Source organism: Triplophysa dalaica, chromosome 5, assembly GCF_015846415.1.
Source record: "Triplophysa dalaica isolate WHDGS20190420 chromosome 5, ASM1584641v1, whole genome shotgun sequence".
NCBI classification, from domain to species: Eukaryota; Metazoa; Chordata; class Actinopteri; order Cypriniformes; family Nemacheilidae; genus Triplophysa; species Triplophysa dalaica.
Genome location: NC_079546.1, coordinates 23,970,521 through 23,991,726, shown reverse-complemented (window position 1 = coordinate 23,991,726; position 21,206 = coordinate 23,970,521). Strand labels below are relative to the sequence as shown.

Below are 21,206 nucleotides of genomic sequence, written 5' to 3'. Positions count from 1 at the left end.
TGGTGACATGTACACAGGAAGTAGAGGGCCGTAGTCTGATCTAGCTGTTCTCTGTAGTCCTTAAAATATGAATTCTGTTAAAGACAATCTCTCGCTTGGCACTGAACATTACACACTAACTAAAGGTTGAAAAATGGTATTGCAGGGAACGTTGCCTTTTTTTTTTTTACTGCTTATGGGGTTTTAGATAAACATCCTAATGTACAGCACTTTGGTCAGTCTTGTGGCTGTTTTAAATGTGTTTTATAAATAAATGAACTTGACAAGAACTTGAACAATCAGTGGGTTTTATTGTATTTATGTCGTGTGATCATATGCTTGAGTGACTTAACTCAAAGACATTGAACATTCGGTCTGTTTTTATCATTTATATTTACTCTATATCCTTCATGCATTTTAAAATGGCATTAATCAGAACACCATCATATGATTTTGGTTTAAATAGGTTCATGGCACATTTATGGATGAGTAAGCATGTCATGCTAAGGACTAGAACTGTATTTAACTGATGTCTGATGATGTTTCCTCATGCGTCTGCAGGCGGCAGTGGAGCATCAGTCGGAGGATTCGGCTGATCACTGATTATTAAATCACGACAGAACAGCATCGGTTCATCACCAACACCCAGCCTGTACTGCCACAGATATAAACTCTTGTGTGGCTTCAGCTCAAATGATAGTTGCTCTTCCTCTTCTGTCGCCTCGTCCCAGGTTTCATTCACAATGTTCACTTGTGATCCTCCATATTCTGCTGACAGAGAGAACTGGACCTTAGCGATTAATGACGCGAGCGCTCGAGATTCAATGGTGAATGATGCTCCAATCTTCCAGTTGTTTGTGATCTGTGTCATCTTCTCCTTGTTGTATCCCACTTTCCTAATGATTTTCTTCCGCCAAGTCACTGGTGTGTCACTGTCGTTAGTTATGGTTTTAATAGTCTCCCACCGGCCAAATGCTGGAACTTGAGTTATGGACAGACCACCGGGCAGAAAGTTCACAACATCAGGGTGAACAGAATAGACTTGACCAATACCATTTTCAAGATCGGTGCCTTTGAAGTATTGCACTCCCCACTCTGAGACCGGCTTCAGGAAACAGATTTGATCTGACACACACCAGTAATACAGACCATCCGTGCACGTGGAATTAAGGTGGATTTCTGTTGGTTGGTCAAACATGTGTTTTTTTGTTCTATGGGTGATGAGTTTGAAAAACAAGAGCATAAGTCCACCCCCCATATAACTGATGTAGTGATCTGCACCCTGACAGTTAGAATTTAGGGTCCAAACGTCAGCATCAGCGTCTGTTGACAGGTCTGAGACACTGCGGTATGATTGACCCTTAATGATGATAAATTGTCCAAACCTATTAGTGCAATAATGGTCTCCATGTTGGCAGGAGGGATGCAGCTTGAACATAGTGAGGTCTGAACCTTTCTGTAAATCACTCGCCCTCATATAACAGCCCAGATCAGAGCGGATTATATACGTGAAGCTCTCATCTCCACAGAAATCAACACCTTTAATTTTGTTCTTGGGGATAATGTCTCTCATTGTGCCTCTTTACCTGCAACACAGAAGTATTCACAGCTCATTATTTATGTACACTGTGAAAAATGTTCTGTAGTTAACGGAAAAATACCGGCATCTGTGGTTGCCAGTAAAAACAGCTTTGCAGTTTAAAACTTCAGGGCAATAACTTCATGGTGTGTATGAACTTAATACATTTGAGTCTTTTATATTACCAGTGTTGGGGAAGCTACTCTGAAACTGTAGTTTGACAAGCTACAAGCTACTCGTAAGTTAAATTGGTTAAACTAAAGTCAAGCTACCCTTTTGGAAAAGTAGTTAGCAACACTACAAGTTACTATCAAAAAGTAGCTAGCTACATTGAAACTACTTTTGATTTTTTTGAACAACGTATATTATAAATAACTGAATAAGTGTCTGAGGAATGTTTTAAGTAAAATATTTAGTGTTTAAAACAATGCAATACAATTATGATTTCAAAGAGTATTGTTTTATTACACACAACACTCAAATATCTCAGACTGTTTGTCAAAAGTGCAAAATTGCAACAAATACAACATTGCAAGAACAAAATATACATCCAACGTAAATTGCATGTAGAACATTTTCTCAAAAATACCGATTGTGAGATGGTTGCATTTTGGCAAGAAAATACATTGAACAACCGCTCACATGTGGCACTGGCAGGGAAAGAACTATCTGGTGTAGTTGCAGTAGACTGAAACCTCATCCAAAACATTAACCTCCAAAGGGTCAAAATGTTATAATTTGTAATGTTACAAAAGCCTCAACTGAAGAGTAAGAACGCTTGGAAAATATTAAGTATTTTAGCTGAACTGGCATAGTTAGTCACTGTTATTGTTATACCACTCAAGCAAAACAGGAATGGTTTCACACCATCAGTCGAGAATTGAGGTGCAGTGTCCTTCTAATAAGAGCAGGCAATAACAAAATGTGTAGGCAACTCAATTTGTTCTCTTAACTAAACTGAAGCAGAAGTGCCTGACCTGTTAATTCGACACAAGAGAAGTTTCTCAAAATGACTGTCGGAAAGACGGTTGCGTTTTGGCAGGAAATTGTCCTTTCCAACACTAAACAACCGCTCACATGCGGCACTGGCAGGGACACCAGTATTGCACTTAATGAAGACTCTCTTCATTTTTGATAGATGCTGGAAAGCACTATCTGGTGTGTTGCTGTAGACTGTAGATAAATGTTCAATTCATCAAAAACATTCTCCTGGTTTCTCGAGAAGTAGTCTGTGATCTCATCGCTTTCATTTTCTGGCTTCCTTGAAACAATTGTCTGTGCAACATTTGGACTGTGTGCTGCTGAAAGCTCCTGTTTTATTCTTAAGATGATGTCATCTTTTTGTTCATTTGGTATGTAAGACAAAACATAGGATGTGAAGCCGTTGCCATGAGATACTTTTTGCCGGAAAGGTAACTGAATTACCTGAAGCTTCTGTTCACACCACTTATGATGGCATTAACTAATGGCCCACAATATTGGAGGTTTTCTTGCTTGAGTGACTGCAACTTCTCAACAAGAATGTTGATTGTGGGGACCAAGATTCTGAGGTATGCCATTTTGTCCGACTGGAGAACATCTAGGGCCTTGGACACTGGTGCCATCACCTGTGAAATTACACATAAAACATGGCTGTATGCATGAGTGCAAAAATACATGATGAAAATCACAGGATGCATAAGTCATGTTGATTATTATATTCTAAAGAGTTATTAATAGGTAATTAACTTTAAAATAATTTACTAAAGAATTAGGCTACTAAAGTCATTGGTTTTAATACAATTTGTATTTAACGTACAGTATATACCAAAAATATTTTATTTTACAAATATGGGATTCTATGAAACACTAAAAATATTTACATAAAATGATTGATTCAATACATCTTGGACAGTTCAAACTCACCATGACATATTCTTTGATGAATGTAATCTCTCATGGCTTCAGTCGTGGAATGTCCATTTTCTCACAAACATCATTGAGCTCCTGAGGTTTCTCTTCAATGCAAGTTTTCAAACGATCCATTGCATTATATGTAGAGTTCCAACGTGTTACATTAGGCACAACCAGCATGCATCCAAGTCTGTCTTTAATGTTGTCAGAAGCTTGGGTGCTTCTACTCTGCTTATTCCAAAGGCTTTGACATTTGGCGAAAGCTGCCCTTGAAATCTTTTTAAATGAAGAATCTTCCACAGCTGCCTCAGCATCTTTGGTTGCAACCAAGTAGAGAGAATGGCAGGCACAGCGTTGATGGGCTGGCAAGTGGTAGTCATCCTTTTTGGTCTCTTGTAGAAATGCTGCACCATCAGTGAACTCAACATCTGCCTCTTCATCATTTTCTTCATCATCTTCAGTCACTTTTTCTTCAGCTGCGAACACACTAAATGCTTTTACAAAATTTGAACCGTTGTCTGTAGTGGTTAACACAACTTTGTTTTGAATGCTGAATTCCATGTGGACACTTTCAAGCATCTCTGCCTGAGTGTCATAAGTGTGCCTTCCCTTGATCCTACGGCAAGCTAAAGCCCCGGAAGAGATGGTAAGTGTGTCTGAATCTATCCAATGGACAGTGACTCCCAGATAGCTCTTGTGATTTGTAGACCATGCATCTGTGGTTGTTGCTACAAATTCCTGCTCAGACAAAACTTTATACATATCTGTCTTCATGGAAATGTATTGATCCTCTAGCATTCTGACTAATGTCTTTCTAGACATCACATGTCTTGAAGGCAGTACCTGCTTGAATAATTCTTTAAATTCTGCCCTTTCAACAATGCTGAGGGGATGAAGCCCCTGAATAACCATATTTAGAACCAGCTTGTTGAATTTTTCCTGGGAAACTGGTGCCACCTCCCTCATGAAATACTGAATTGGTCTTGATGAGCTTGAGGAACTCTGTTCTTGAATGGAGGGTGTCGTTATCTTTTTACTGAATTGTTGCTGCATTCTCAGTAACTCATTCAGTTTAGTTGGGTGCAGTCTCTGATAGGCATAGGATAAAGGGGAAAAAAAATTAGAAAGAAAAACACATTTTAAATACCATACTTCTAAATTATTATTATGCAAGACAGAAATATATAAGCCTACTAATAATACAACTGCGCAACAACATAAAGGAATGTTTCCTTTCTATATTAATTTCAGGGGTGGTAAAAGTACTCAAAAGTTATACTCGAGTAAGAGTATATATCCCTAAATAAAAAATGACTCCAGTAAAAGTAGAAAGTCCACCATTCAAACATCACTTGAGTAAAAGTAGAAAAGTATCCGATTTAAAACGTAGTTAAGTACCGAAAGTAAAAAGTAAATATTACTGTAACAAATCTCAATAAAATGGAAGGAAGGAGGCGGGAACCGGCAAACATTTAAACAAACATTTAATAAAGTAATAATAGCCGGCGGCCCCTCACGGACGACCGCCGGCGCAATAACATTAACATAAACATAAATACAAATACAAATACAAACACAAGTTCGGGCCCGGTCCTCTCTCTTCGACGGTCCGGTCGCTCGTTCCTTTTATGCTCCCATCTCCTACGTGATTCGAGCCCGGTGTGCGCACAGCTGGCGCTAATTCACAATTACTCACCGGACTCGAACCACGGTCTCGCCCCGCCTACTCTACTACAATTACAATTAACTGTATTGCAATAATTAAGCAGTTCAATTGTTTTGGGAGTGATATGCGATGTTTTTATTGAACAAATGATAAGATTAGATACTGCAATTAAGAATTTGTTAGATTTGCAATCATAAAGACAATGAAGCACCTAACGCAGTAATCCATATTCCATATTCGTGAAAGAAAAAAGTTTGGGAAACACTGAGCAATATGCGTTACCGTTAGCTAACTTGACTAATGTTAGCTAGCCGTTTACAACGCACGTTTCAATGTGAAATCACTTGGCTAAAAATAGTAACAACATTAACGTCAACTCACTTCAATGTGTTCTCTCAGATTTGAAGGTGAAGTTTTGAATGCTGAAATTTGATTCACTCGTGGCAGGCAAAGAAGACATTTCAGCCGATAGGAATCGCCCTTGACTTCAATGAATTCTAACATATCCTTAAGATATGGCCATGGGTGATCCCTGTCGGCAATTTCGGGATCATTGCTGGCAGCGCGCACTTCACCGGTTTCTGCTGCGGTCATCATCTTCCACTTTGCAATGGCGAACTGACTGCTTAGCGTATGCTGGCAATATCAAAAAGCTTGCGGGCATTCTTTTTTTTTTTCAATAGATAACCCAGTTTTTCATTGGTTTGGAAAGCCAGTGTAATAAATACTTGCAGCAGGCATGGGGAAATGTATCGGAGTAAAAAGTAAACTTTGTCTTTAATATTGTAGTGGAGTAAGAGTGAAAGTAGATGCAAATAAAAAATACTCAAGTAAAGTACATCCCCGAAAAAGATACTTAAGTAAAGTAACGAAGTATTTTTACTTCGTTACTTACCACCACTGATTAATTTTCATTTTACACTAAGGTAGCTAAATGATAACACTTGTCTTAATTTCTCCACTTGAAAGGATTAAACACTTGAGCTTTTATTTTGGCGGAAAACTGTGACCTTTACGTTTCTATAACATTAAAAACGCTTTTATATGACAAATCGAGTGAAATGCTGTAATTATCTGGCTGCCTATTAAAATGTTGGAAGTTATGTGAACGTTAAACAGCATAACTGGTATTTGAAAAATGCACGTTAAACTCGCTCACATGCTGTGATGGAACTCGCAGAATTTACTGTGAAAGAAGAACGTGAATCACAAGCTGCTTGTGAGCACAGTTCGGTTCGCTCTGAAACCAGTCACAACAAATCTATACAGCAATTTAATTAGATCAAAGCCTTTGTCGTGCAATAAACAAACTAAGATTACATTTTTTTGTTCAACTGACAAACGATGGCGCAAACGTTAGTGGTCCTTTATGTTCATTACCACACTGGCGGACAGATCATGGCGGGTCATTGTAATTAAATCAGAAATAGAAATTTGATGTAACATAGAGAGCAATAAAGCAGGATAATTAATACATTTAAAATGGCCATTACTCACCTGTATGTGTGTCCTTAAATTTGTGCTTGAGGTCTTCGACGTAGACAGCGTTTTAAACTTCGGTTTGCAAAGATTGCATACAAATGTGTAACCTTTACTTGTCGTTTCTTTGAGAGACATGAACTTGGACAAATAAGGCCATGGGTAATTAACGTTAATTGTTTCTCCATCCTCCAAATCTGCCGCCACGTCTTGCTCCATCATGGATAATATGGGTGTGTCAACCCACTTCTGTACGTCAGTGAACCGTTAGCCGCAAGATGCGTGATTAAACAACAGGTGGCGGTAATGGCAAAAAATGAGTTTGTAATCTAACAAGAAGAATATCCTTGCATCGCGCTGATTCGCGCAGGCTCGACAAAACGCAATGTAGCTTTTGCTCGCGCTACACCGCTACTTGCTGCAAAAAGTAGTTAGCTACTGGAAAAGCTACACTGTTTAAAAAGCAGCTGAGCTACTGCCAAGCTACTGAAAAATGTAGTTAAGTTAGCAGCGTCGCTACTTGTAGTTAACGACTCCCCAACACTGTATATTACCAGCATGTATTTATAATTGTATATATAAATAAAAATAATATTATAAAAGTGAAACCATGACATTTATTTATTTCATTTCTTTGCAATTCATCATTAATAAACTTCAAAGTCACTTTCAAACTAAACATCATGCAGCATAACATCAGAATACATGAGACAATCACCACTTCTCCTTCACAGGGACTGCAGCATAAGGTCCATGACTTGATGTTTTATTGTTGTTTAAGGTCAACGTTATTGTGATCAGTGTTTGCTTTAGTTGGGCTCTTTCATTCGTCATATTTTGACTGCTATTACAGTGTTTTTTATAAAACATAGTTTTTCTAGCAAATAATATCATAAGATTACTTTTAATGATTCTCAATGAGCTCACATCGGAGACCCACATGTCCTGCAAAAATCCACATAACTCAACTCAACTTTATTTATAAAGCGCTTTTTACAATTTTCATTGTTACAAAGCAGCTGTACATGAGACACATTGAATACAAGTCTGAATTCTAAAGCAGCCCCCCCGGCCAGGCAGATAGTGCAAAACAAAATGCAAACGGTGGTGAGGAACCCAAAACTCCAATCGAGAAAAATAACCTCAGGAGAACCCAGGCCCAACCAGGGGATTCCAGTTCCCCTCTGGCAACAGCTGCTGCCTCTGCACAAGCTCAACAGCTAGCACAACAAGGCTTAATAAAAATATAAAAACTAAGGACTTAAGATTATCATTAACAATCTAATAGCATTTGAAATGTTGTAGGAAAAACAAAGTTGTCGCGTCCTTTATCCAGCTCCATCTTCTTAGCACTTGTCAGGTCACCGCTTCCCATTCTCAGCTCTGCCATCAGGTCTGGGCATGAACTGCATCCTGCGGTAACCTTGGAACAAAGAGACAAGACTGGCTGAGAGTAGAGTACTGTTCTGCACTCTTTGATGCAACAAGTACATCATTTGTTGTTGGATGTGTTCCTGGTTCCGGTTGATCTAAATAATGCAGCCTAAATCCTCTGAGGATTAATATTATGGAAGTGTAGTGTATGCAAGATTAAAAAGATGCGTCTTTAGTCTAGATTTAAACTGACAGAGTGTGTCTGCCTGCCGGACAGTGCAGGGAAGAATATTCCAAAGTTTAGGCGCTAGATAAGAAAAGGATCTACCACCTGCACTTGATTTAGAAATTCTAGGTATTACCAACTGACAGGACGCCTGAGAGCGTAATGCACGTGGAGGTCTGTAATACAATAGAAGTTCATTCAAATACTGCGGCGCTAGACCATGTAGGGCTTTATAGGTAATAAGCAAGATCTTAAAGTTAATGCGATGCTTTATAGGTAACCAGTGCAAGGTTGACAGAACCGGGGTTATATGCTCATACTTTTTTGTACGTGTAAGAACTCGAGCTGCCGCGTTTTGAACCAGTTGCAGTTTTTGTAACAGGCCCGCAGGGCAACCACCTAGAAGTGCATTACAGTAATCTAGTCTTGATGTCATGAATGCATGAATTAATTTCTCTGCATCTGACAGTGACAGCATATGACGTAATTTAGATATATTCTTAAAATGGAAAAATGCAATTTTACAGGTGTTGGCGACATGGCTTAAAATGACAGAGTACTATCGAATACAACGCCAAGATTCTTAGCTGATGACGAGGATTTTATGGAGCATCCGTCAATCGTTAAGCAGTATTCTTGGTTGTTACCTATAGCAGTTTTCGGTCCAGTAAGTAACAATTCTGTTTTGTCCGAGTTTAGTAATAAAAAATTGTTACTCATCCACATTTTTAAGTCAACAATGCATTCCTTTATTCGATGAAATTGCTGAGTTTCATGAGGCTTCGAGGAAATATAAAGTTGAGTATCATCAGCATAACAGTGAAAGCTAATTCCGTGTCGCTTTATTATATCTCCTAGAGGTAGCATGTATAATGAGAAGAGCAGAGGCCCCAATACTGAGCCCTGTGGTACACCGTACTGGACTTGTGATTTGCGGGACACCTCATTGTTTATTGCTACAAATTGAAAACGGTCAGATAAATAAGACTTAAACCATTTCAATGCTATTCCATTAATGCCGACTTACTTTTCGAGTCTATGTAGAAGTATGCTGTGGTCAATGGTGTCAAATGCAGCCCTTAGGTCTAGCAGCACCAATAATAAAATACAGCCACAGACAGACGCTAAAAGCAGATCATTTGTAACTCTGATCAAAGCAGTCTCTGTACTGTGACATGTTTGAAATCCAGACTGGAATTCATCATTAATGTCATTCCTTTGGAGGAAGGAGCATAACTGAGTTGAAACTACTTTTTCCAGAACTTTAGATATAAAAGGTAAATTCGATATAGGCCTGTAATTCCCTAGTTCTTCAGGGTTGAATCTTTTTTTTTTAAAAGAGGCCTTATAACAGCCACCTTAAATGCTTTAGGCACATGCCCTAGGCTTAGGATGGCGGCGCGTGAACATCGCGAGGCTCAGCATCTCTCCAGTTTTAGCAATTACACTGTATATCCTGCACTTGCTAATTGCACTTCTGGTTAGACCTAAACTACATTTCGTTACACTTTACTTGTATATGTGTAATGACAATAAAGTTGAATCTAATCTAATCTAATCTAATGTCAGAGATGAGTTAATAATACTGAGAAGAGGATCTATAATTTCTGGGAGCATTTCTTTCAGTAGTTTTGTAGGTATAGGGTCTAGCATGCATGTTGTTGATTTAGATGATCTAATGATTTTAGACAGTTCATCGTGATCTACTGTAGAAAATAATTGCAATTTCTCCTTAGGGGTGCTGTAGTTAGTTTGTTCAGCGGATTTCACTACAGGTTGCATTGTTATCATTTTTTCTCTTATATCTTGGATTTTACTAGTGAAGTAGTTCATAAATTCATCACTGTTATGCTGATAATCAGAATCTGACGTCGATGACGACTTATTTTTTATTAATTTAGCCACGGTGTTAAATAAAAACCCAGGGTTGTGATGGTTTTCCTCTATAAGTGTTGAAAAGTAGGCGGATCTAGACGTTTTTATGGCATTCCTGTCATTTCGAGTACTATCCTTCCATGCTATACGAAATACCTCTAAATTCGTTTTCTTAAAGTTCCTCTCCATTTTACGGGACGCTTTCTTTAGAGTCTGAGTGTGTTCATTATACCACGGTGTCGGGCTGCCATTTTTAATCTTTTTTAAACACAGAGGAGCAACTGTGTCTAATATTTCCGAGAAGGTAGAGTTAAAATTTTCAAAAGTAATGTCAAGATCATCATTTTTACTCATGCTAGATATTTGAGAGAATTCAGGCAGATTATCGAGAAACGCATCTTTGGTAGTTGAAGTAATCGTTCTACCATATTTGTAACAAGGAGTTTGATTTGCAGCCGTAGGCCATTGAAGCAAATATAATATCAGATAATGATCCGAAATATCTTCACTCTGCTGAACGTTTTTAACATCGTCCACATTTATACCGTAAAATAGTACTAAATCTAAAGTATGATTACGAAGACACATGTTGACTAACGCCCATGGAGTTAAGAGTGTCTTTGAAAGCCAGTCCCAAGGCATTTGTATCATTGTCTACATGGATATTAAAGTCACCGACGACAAGGACTCTATCTACGGCAAGTTCTAGTTCTGATAAGAGCCCACCAAAATCTTTAACAAAATCTATTTGGTGCCCTGGAGGCCTATATACAATAGCTAGAATAAATTTAAAAAATGTTTTGTCCTTTAGTATTAGGTGTCGATACGTGAAGTACCATGACTTCAAAAGAATTGTATTTAAAGTTAGACTTCTGAGAGATGATAAAATATTATTGTAAAGTGCAGCGACACCTCCCCCTCTATCGTTTAGACGAGGCTTGTGTTTATAGTAATAATCTTGATAAACAGATTCATTTAGAGTAATATAATCATCTGGCTTTAGACATGTTTCTGTCAAACCAAGCGTGTCTATTTTATGATCGGTTCTCATATCGTTAACAAAAAGTGCTTTATTTGAGAGAGATCTAATATTAAGCAATCCGAGTCGTAACAGTTGATTATCTGTATTTTGTTCATGTTTGATTTGTTTAACGTTTATTAAATTACTTTCAAGAGGTTTATGCAATATCTTATGTTTGCTAATCCGGGGGACAGACACAGTCTCTATTTGATGTTGTTTGTAAGAAGGGATTATTACATGTTGTATATTTTGTGTATTCTGTAACGCGAGACGGCAAGCAGACAGTTGGTTAAGCCATTCCGTCTCCTTCCTGACCTGGGCCCTAGGTAGTCAGCCTTTAGCATTATTAAGACTGTGTGCCAAATTTCTAGAGAGGAGGGAAACCCCATCCCAGGAGGGATGGAGACCATCTCGTTTCAACAGGTCAGGTCTGCCCTCAAAACTCTTCCAGTTATTTATAAAATATATATTATTCTGCAGGCACCACTCAGACAACCAGCCATTTAGTGATGATAATCTGCTATAAATCTCATCACCACGGTAAGAAGTAAGGGGGCCAGAGAATATTACAGTGTCTGACATCGTTTTTGCGAGCTCACACACCTCTTTAATATTATCTTTAGTGATCTCCGATTGACGGAGTCTAACATCATTTGTGCCGACATGAATAACAATCTTACTGTATTTACGATTAGTCTTAGCCAGCACATTTAAATTTGACTTGATGTCAGGCGCTCTGGCTCCCGGTAAACATTTGACTATGGTGGCAGGTGTCTCTATGTTAACGTTCCGGACAATAGAATCACCGATCACTAGGGCACTTTCAGCAGGTTTCTCAGTCGGTGCGTCACTGAGCGGGGCAAACCTGTTCGAGACTTTAATCGGAACGGTTGAGTGATGTTTTGTCTTGCGACTATGCCGTCTCACCGTGACAAAGTTTCCCAGCTGCAGGGGATTTTCAACCGGAACCGAGCTGTGTGCGCTAACATTGCTCGCATCCGAAGTGTTTTCTACAGTCCTAACACTCTTACTATCCTCAAATAAAGATTGGATGTGAGACTCTAATTCTAAGATCTTGTCCTTCAGCCTAACTACTTCCCTGCATTTATCACATGTAAAACCCTCGCCGCTGACAGAGAAGGCTAAGCTAAACATATGACATGAGGTGCAAGTAACAGCAATAGGAATGGAAGCCATAACTCACCGGGTATGAAGTGCAATCCTAACTTACCAAGGTTGCTTGATGAGTCTTAGTATATATGGCTAAAAAGAGAAACAGTTAGCACACAAGACAAATAGGGGGAGATGATATTCCACAATGTAAACAGAAGGCAAGCTAACACGCTAATATGCTAGCGGCGTTACGCTTCAATTAATATAGATTTAGAAAATAAAGTTATAAATAATTCGGCAAAGACAATGATAGGTAACTATAGTAAAATACACTAATATTAAGACCAGGAACAAATGTGAGGTGAAGCAATTATCAGAGGATACAAACTAGCCACCGGCAGCAATGCTAGTTTGCCACAAGGAATATCTGGCAAACAACACAACCTAACTATATAAGCAAAAACTGCTTACCTTGGCCAAATTTTGTTGTGTTGCTCGTCCAGATGGCCAAATTTTGTTGTGTTGCTCGTCCAGATGTTGCCCGCTGTGGTTCACCTCCGTGTTGTTTCCAATTGTGTCCTGCCGGTGTCGCCAAATCTGTTGTGACTTTTCTTTGCGTGTTCTGAAGAATTATTCTTGAGTCTCGAGTTTTGATACAAAAACCACTTTATTAATGGAGTAGGATTGCAATGTCACTCCTTCTCCGTTTTTGGAGAAGCCCTTATATAGTGTGCTTAACATACACACATTCACACACACACATCCTCTGAGCCCCCCAATATAATGTAAAACAGATGTGCTTCCCTCCCCCAGCTTACCTAGGGTCCTTTGTGTCAGCTAGCATTCGGCACCCCAAATGGGACACTCTTAAAATGATTTTATAATAGTTAACAATTGTAGACATTATTCTTCTATATTTTAGCCAAAAATATCTTCTACAACTTCTGCCTCCACTATGGTGGTGGCCCATACGTATGGGAAACACCAGAACCACCTTTAAGGACAGAGACAGATCATTTCCGCCATGCAATGCTGGAAACCCCTGAGAAGCCAATAATGGGTGTGAAAGGCCCATCCCCTCTCATTGAACTTGAGACTTTTAACATGATCAATGGATTTGTTCCAGACTACCAGCACTGTGTTTGCCTTGGTGTTACTAAACAGATTACATCTCTGTGGTTAGAAAGTAAGCACCATAAAGAGGAATGGTACTTGGGCTCCAAGATCAGTGACATAGACAAGGCCCTGTTGGCCATTAGGCCACCTGTGGAGGTCACAAGGGCACCAAGATCAGTTAAGGACAGACAATTCTGGAAGGCATCTGAATGGAGGTCATTTTTGTTTTTTTATGGTTTGTCTGTTTTGAATGGCATTTTAAAAAAGAAGTACTGGAGTCATCTTTTTTTATTTGTTTTTGCAATTCACACTCTTCTGCAGGATGCAATCAAAGTGACCCATGTGGATAAAGCAGAACAAGCTCTTCGAAAGTTTGTGCGTAATTTTGAGAAACTTTATGGTGCTAGAAATGTCTCTTTCAATGTACATTTGTTAATGCACTTGGCAGCAAGTGTGCACAACTGGGGACCACTGTGGGCAACATCCACATTTCCTTTTGAATCATTCAATGGGACTTTACTTATTTTTTTTAATGGAACAACATATGTGTCTGATCAAATAGTAAATAGTAAAGAGCAAATAGTAAAGAGATTCCTTAGGTGGAGGGGTCTTTCAACAAAAGCACAGACTATAATGGCAAATGCTAATGACAACATAAGAAAATTATTTGACAAACTCTAAGGTAGACCTGGCTCAACAAAAATGTCAAAGGAGTTTCCAAATAATGTCAAAGCTTTTGGTTGCCCAAAGAAAGCCAAAACAACTGTGCTGCAGAGGATGGCTATTCAACATTTCACAGGAGACATTGTACATTTAGGTTTATTTTATGACCGTTTCGTTTGTAGCAGTGTTATTTATCATTCATAAAATAAAACGACTCTTAAAAAGAGAAATAATTCTGTTGTACAGTTAAGTGATGGAGCATTCTGTGAAAAATTATGACACTGGTGGCTTACACATCTGTGGATGAGCACTCTTCTGCATCTACTACAAATAGATTCTGTGTTTTAGTTAAGGATTATAGAGATGTTCAGTTAAATATACCCTGTACATTTCTTACTGAAGTGTTTCACACTAATAATGTATTTGCTGTACATCCTCAGTCATTACAGCGTCAATGTGTAATTATTTATGTCAGTCCTCTGCCGAACAATATTGAAAGAGACTAAAAACAGATTCCTGTACAAACATTTACCAGTGAAAAAGAGGTAACTGTTAATGATCCCAAACATGTTTCCATAATTCACGGTGTTTCTTATACTGTATATGGCATACCATTTCAATGTTTCTTTTTTTTTGTATGTTACATACTTTACGTAAGTACTGTTATATTGTGTTTAATGACAAAAGTTGTATTAATGTATTTCTGTATATGACACTGTGCACAATACAGTATTAAAATTGGCAACTTTCTATGGAAGGATTAATGAATCTAACATGATTCTTTGACAGTATTAGCAAAATAAACATTACTCAACTTAAAACGCCATTACACGAAACATTTGTACAATACATATATTTAATTGAAAATACAGTATATTGTAAAGGCAGGCTTTCAAACTTTTTAACACTTTTTGAAATATAAGATATGAAGTGAGTTCCTAACATAAATAACTTCAAAATTGATTTTAAATATACTCCATCTTCAAAATATATTCAATAAAGTATTTTTAAAATATGCTGTAAGTGTATTGTGACAATGATCATTTCAAACATACAGTTACAATGTACCTAAAATATATTTTAAAATAAAACTCAAATTAATACATTTATAAAATTGTACAAAACTTTTACTTTCAGTATATTTTTCTAAACTGTGTTTTTTTTAAATATACTAAATTAGATTTGAAGTTTAATGGTAAAAATTAAGTAAAAGTATGTTACTAATAAACTTTTAATTTATTAAAAAAGTGCGCTATATTTTGTTAGTATATTTACAGTGTATTGTTTAAAAATAAAATATATTTTTTTTTTCACCAGGGTAGGCAAGATGAAAAAGATGATGAGAACTCTGCACCATCCACTAGCCCAAGTTATTCGTTGAATCTCTGAAATGGATTCTTGTACAGAGAATGATGAAGTTTCACATGGAAAAATAAAGCTTGTTATGGAAGGTTACTAAAATGAATGTGTCAAGTGAAGGAGACAGATGTGTTAAGATTGGTGGCTGCATTGCTTTGATTGACAATATCCTTCAGTCCCAAGACAAAATATATATTGTGTCAATTTTTTGACTATCCTCTGAATTCACTGCAGTTGGGAATCTACCTGGTTGGCCAAATCTGGTCATGCCTAAAAACAATTCAGTTATTTGAACATGTTGAGAAATATGTGAGGCTTCCAAAAGAAGACAAATTTGTTGCGATGCCGCAACTGCACTTGTGCCAGTGATTTAATTAATACCTTTATATATGCACAACTTAATAAATTCTGCTGTGTCTCTTCTTTTATGTTAAAAGCTTCAAAATTCTTCATTTTTTACAGTCCTTGACAATTTTCTTTACATTCTTGTCATTTACATGTTCTTTGTTGTTTTAAACAGCCTACAGGCGTAGTTTACCCAAAAATAAAAATTCTGCTATCATTTGTCATTTGCCATGTATGACTTTTTCTTCTTCATAACACAACAGAAGATATTTTGAAGAATGCGTGTAGAAGAAAACCGTAGGTCCCCATTGACTTGTATTGGTTTTGTGTCAGTAGAAATTAATGGGTACCACCATTTTTTGGCTACCAACATTCTTCAAAATGTCTTCTCATATGAAAGTTATGCAGGTTTGAAATTACAAGAGGGTGAGTAAATGATGACAGAGTGTTCAGTTTTGGGTGAAATACCCCACACGATGTCATATTATAAATGAAATTTCTGATTATTTCAACTGTAAGTCTTTCTTCAGTTGAAAAATTTAGGTTTTTATCGCTTTTTTTATTCCATTAATGTTCTCCATGTAATGCAATTCAGCTGAGGCCATTGTGTTTGAAGATCAAAAATACAGTTTCAGTGCAGTCTTCAGTAAATGACTCAGTTGATGACTGGTATAATAGTAGACAGCGATTAAAAAGCTGAGCTGAAACTCTAGTTTGGACTTTCAAAATAATACTCCCTTTAAAAAGGAATCCATAAACTTTCATTTATTAAATATTATGTGACATTGGGATGAGTAAATAATCAGCTAAATTTGGCAGAGTAATCCATTATTCAAACATGTTTGGGTGTTACTTTAATAGTAAAAAAACAAAGATATGTTTATACAGTGTATGTACCTGTAAACATTGTTTTATATAACAGATATGTTCACGGTTGTCGAATTTATTGAAACGATTTGGAGCTGGTCACAGCCATGTGGGTGGAGAATGGAGAGTGCTGTTGGCCTAATTCTCTAAGAGGCATGACCCTACACCAGGCCATCAAAAACCAGATGGCTCCTCATCTTGACTGGGACCGATGGGATGTCAGAACAATGTTTTCAACAGGTAAATTTGACTTTAATCCTAGGTTTCTCTTATTCTGAGGCATTGTATATTGATGACTATTTGATAAGGTACATTATTGCTCATTTGAAATGTGTTACTCTGCTTGCTTAATCTCTGCTTTCTGTGTCATTAGAATATAGGCTGTTTGCTCAGCAGTATAACTGATGTTAGGCTGATGTGTTTCCTATAGTCATTGTTTTTGAAATTCATAATCTACGGTAGCAGTCAAAAGTGTAGACACACTTGACAAAAATGTCTCTTTTGATCTCACAGATTTCATCAAATCAGAAGGTGTATATTTCATTATTGAATTACTTCTATCAAGTAATGTCCAGCATAGACATGAATTATTCCCAGGTTAAGACCTTAAGTAGCTGAATGATAAAATGCCAAGAGTACTATTTTGCAAATTCAAATGAAATGGTTACAACTCTGAAGACGCTAAAATGTAACAGTGTTAATTTAATAGTTTCCAAACCTTTGAATGGTAGTGTAAGTCTGACCAATTCAATAAAGTAAAATGAAGCTTTGTTTTAAGTTAACTTAATTGTATTTTACAGACAGCTATGAGGAGGGCAGGAAGAAGGCCAAAGAGGCGGAGACCTGTTCAGACCTCCACTCAGATGCAGAAGTATCTGGGCAAAGACTACCAAGGCTTAAAACGTAACTGTTTGCCAGATGACTATTGGTATTTTCTGATGTTTTGTGGCCATATTTAATGTCGTTAAGTTTTCGTTAAATATTGTAGAATTTGGCTATAGTGCACGTTTTTATTCATTTAGATAAATTCAGTTTTTTTATTAAAATAGGAAGAGTGTACGGATTGGCCCTCCTGGAAGTCAGGCTCGTTGTTCCTTGGACTCAAGAGGATGAGTATGTCCCACCACCTAAACAAATCCATCCACCGGCCCCCATCATAAACTTTCCTACAGTCACCCCAGCCACCACTTTACCAGCAGAAGCACCAGCAACACCACATGACTCCTTCACAGAGATGCTGCAGAACTGGGAGCCAATGGACGAAACTCCACGTGACTATATTCTTTTGTGGTTTGGTTTGAGGTTTAACTTCTTTGGTAGGTATTTATTTTCTACAACTGGTCCTAAATCCATTTAACACAGTTTTCTCCTGTTGCAAGGGTGTCAGACATCCCGAGGAACGCCCCAGCAATCTTCAGAAACAGGTAAAGCCAATGGTTATTTCACTCAGTTTTATTCCTAATCTATAAAAATTATATTCCTATGAAATACGTTTTATTGTTTTAAAGTGTGTGTATAATTGTTTTATATTTTTATCTTCTTTGTCATAGCCATGCAGAGGGAGGTATTAACTAAATTGAAGATGGTTTTGGACCAACAAACAACTATCCTGAGATTGCTGCAGCTGCGGGAGGTTCAAGTGCAGCCTTTCGATATTGAGGAAAGTTCTCTGCCCCTCAAAGACCTTCCTCAGCTGCATAGTCTGGAGGAAAGAGTGCCGCAGAGCCCAGAATACAAGCAAAAACTGGTAAAATACAACTTAATTTATTTAAAAAAAGTATTTTTATTACTTAAATTGACACACAAATCCTTGATGTGAAGAAATGACTACTGTAATAACTATAACCAACCTTGAAAACTGTTAAAGGTGAACTGGTTGGGGCTAATTGGCGGGACAGATGTGCGTGACTGAACCTGGCACATACTGAAAAGGGTGATAGCCAACTCACTGGCTGTAAACCTCAATTGGAGGGGAGTCAATGTAAAGACATCACTTGCCACCCTCCAACTCAGAGACGCAGTGATTAGTAAGTATATAAGTTTAGAAATATTATTACTCTCTCAGATGTTTAACGTAGTAAATGATTACGATGTCATAACAATATGTCTGTAAGGTGCAGTTCGGAGAAACCCTCTCACGGCTAATGCTGCTGAAACTGAGGTGGAGGGGACCATGAAGAGGTGGCTCCAGCTGGCAGCGGACCGAGAGGGTGGACGCAAGAGACGTCTTTTGTTAAAGGAAAAAACTGTGTCTGTGCATCTGTGTTTGTGACTGTAATGACTAATGTTTTTTTAATGTAAAAAGAAGGATTTTGGTGGGTGGGTCATTTTTTTATTTAACTGTTCTGAAAAATTGTAAATAAATGTGCTTATCTTGTTGTTTTCATTTTAATTGTTCAACTGTTTTAATACCTTTTTAACAGGTTGTGTGTGTGTGTGTGTGTGTGTGTGTGTGTGTGTGTGTGTGTGTGTCTGGCGTGCGTGCATTCGATGAAACGTGCATTTGTAGCTGAATAGGTTCATGTTTTGTAGACAAAAATAGATTTTTCTTGTGAAATTAGTTTGTGTGTGTGTGCCTTTGTGTAGTGTATTTGTAAAGTGTGTTGTATTTGTTTATTGTTAACATATGTTCAGATTACAATGTATTTTGTTAATGTTTAGTACATGGTCATATGTTTTTGTTTAATGTGCTCATATTGTTCTGTGTTACATTTTAATAAAGCCCTTACTCTTTTTACACAGTTAAATTTGTCTTTTTTATGAAAGCTTGGCTGAAAAGATGTGTCTTTAATCTAGATTTAAATTGGGAGAGTGTGTCTGACCCTCGAATAGTATCAGGAAAGCTATTCCAGAGTTTAGGTGCTACGTATGAGAAAGCTCGACCCCCTTTGGTGGATTTAGTTATTCTAGGTGTTGTCAAAAGTCCTAAGTTTTGAGATCTTAGAGAGTGTGATGGGTTGTAACGTGATAAAAGCTCGGTTAAGTAAGTAAGGTCTTTATGTTACAAATGGGCTGAATTGCAACAGGTAGTAGCTCTTTTAATAAAGTAGTCGGAATGGGGTCTAATAAGCATGTCGTCGGTTTGGATGTTTAGTTATCTAATATTAAGTAGCCCAAACTTTAGGCGTTGGTTTTGCTCATTAAATATATTGTCTTTTGGTTTAATAATGATAAGATTTTTTCTCTGACTTTTAAATAAATTATTATTTGGTTGTATTATTCGGGGGACAGACACAGTCTCTATGCATTTGAAAGCAGTAACACTCTTAACAGTTGGGTTAGAGGAACACAGAGTATGGTTAAAATTTGTACTTACTAGTCAAATGGTGCGTAGCGTCTTTGAGATGTTGTCAGACAGAATTTCCGCTCCAATGCTGCTGGGGTGGACCCCGTCGGGGCGGAAGAGCCTTGGTCGCTCCCAGAACAGATCAAAATTATTTACAAAGAGCAGCTTCTGTTCAATACACCATGACATTAACCAATTATTAAGCGAAAATAGTCTACTGAACGTTTCGTTCTGAACCTATCAAACTCTGACATGACCTTTGACATTTTGTGAAAGTGATTCTCTCTCAACTCTTTAAACTGATCACAATGAAGGAGAATGTGTGTCTCTGTGTCATCTCTCTCTCTCTCTCTCTCTCTCTCTCTCTCTCTCAAGTTCAAGTCGCTTTATTGGCATGACATTTCAAATATAGTATTGCCAAAGCATTTTGCAAATAAAATATGACAATAACACGGTTGACTTAAATCACTACAATAACTACAAATAAACAGTCTGTAAATCTATAAAAATAAATAAAAGTACATGAAGTTTAAAGTACAATGTAAATAAGTAAAATACATTGTTTTCATAAAATAAAACACATTTTATGAATTAGCCTTTTCGTATAAGGTGAATAGTATATAGATATTTTGCAGCTAGTTTGGCTGCCCTATCATCTTGTAGTGTATTTCGGGGAAACTATGAGTTTGATCACAGTAACATACGCATAATTAATGATGATTAACTATACCTATCTTATACACCTTTTATCGGATTCAGCAGACCTAATAATAGCGACAAACTAGATTCACTCCTTCAGCGAGTGATCAGCAGATCGTACATCAAATCTAAGAAATATTACTTTCCTGGCCTTGGAAACATAACAATCTTACTGTAGCGTAGTACAGTACCGCTCCAGATATTATAACGAAATCAAGCAGTTTAAGTGACGTTAATTTGTAATAAAGAGACACAGCAACAGTTCAACTGTAGATAACAAAATGCGGGTTTATTTACTATACTAAAGGGAAAACAAACCGACTGACTAACGAAATAACAAATGCTAACAAACAAAACATGAAACATAAATGCAGTAAAGGAAGGTAAGAAAAAGACAAAGTAAAGAGTGGCAGTCTTACAAACATCTATTCACATCTGCATGAACCATCGAGGATAAATCTCCTTGTAAGAAAGGGGTAAAAGCTTAAACGCGGCTATTCAGGATATAGTTGGATACTTGCATTGGTTCCCTGAGTGTGCTGGGACAAGTTCTGTGCGCGTTGAAAAGGTTCTCAGAGTCCTGATGGTTTCAAAGCAAGCGGGTGAGTCCGTCTACTTCTTTCTTGGAGCCGGATTGGCTGACGAAGGTAGGACGAAATTAGCCGA

The 21,206-nt window shown here is 37.5% G+C and overlaps 1 protein-coding gene across 1 annotated transcript; it reads right to left on the bottom strand.

Annotated features, from left to right (window-relative positions):
- Positions 1-11,175: 11,175 nt before the first annotated feature.
- On the bottom strand, positions 11,176-13,280 carry LOC130420439 (uncharacterized). Its single transcript, XM_056747725.1, has 2 exons — positions 13,178-13,280; positions 11,176-12,090 (listed from the first exon to the last, which is right to left on the bottom strand). Exons 1-2 carry the CDS (start codon positions 13,278-13,280, stop codon positions 11,423-11,425), a joined length of 771 nt encoding a protein of 256 aa, XP_056603703.1. The 3' UTR covers positions 11,176-11,422.
- Between the last annotated feature and the right edge of the window lie 7,926 nt (positions 13,281-21,206).

Bases quoted from the DNA above. Each gene is read 5' to 3' on its own strand.
- LOC130420439 (XM_056747725.1), bottom strand. From the start codon at position 13,280: ATGGGCCTTTCACACCCATTATTGGCTTCTCAGGGGTTTCCAGCATTG. The intron at 12,091-13,177 runs GTATGGGCCACC...AAAACACTTCGG, and splicing joins GGTTCTGGTGTTTCCCATAC to ATGCGAGCAATGTTAGCGCA.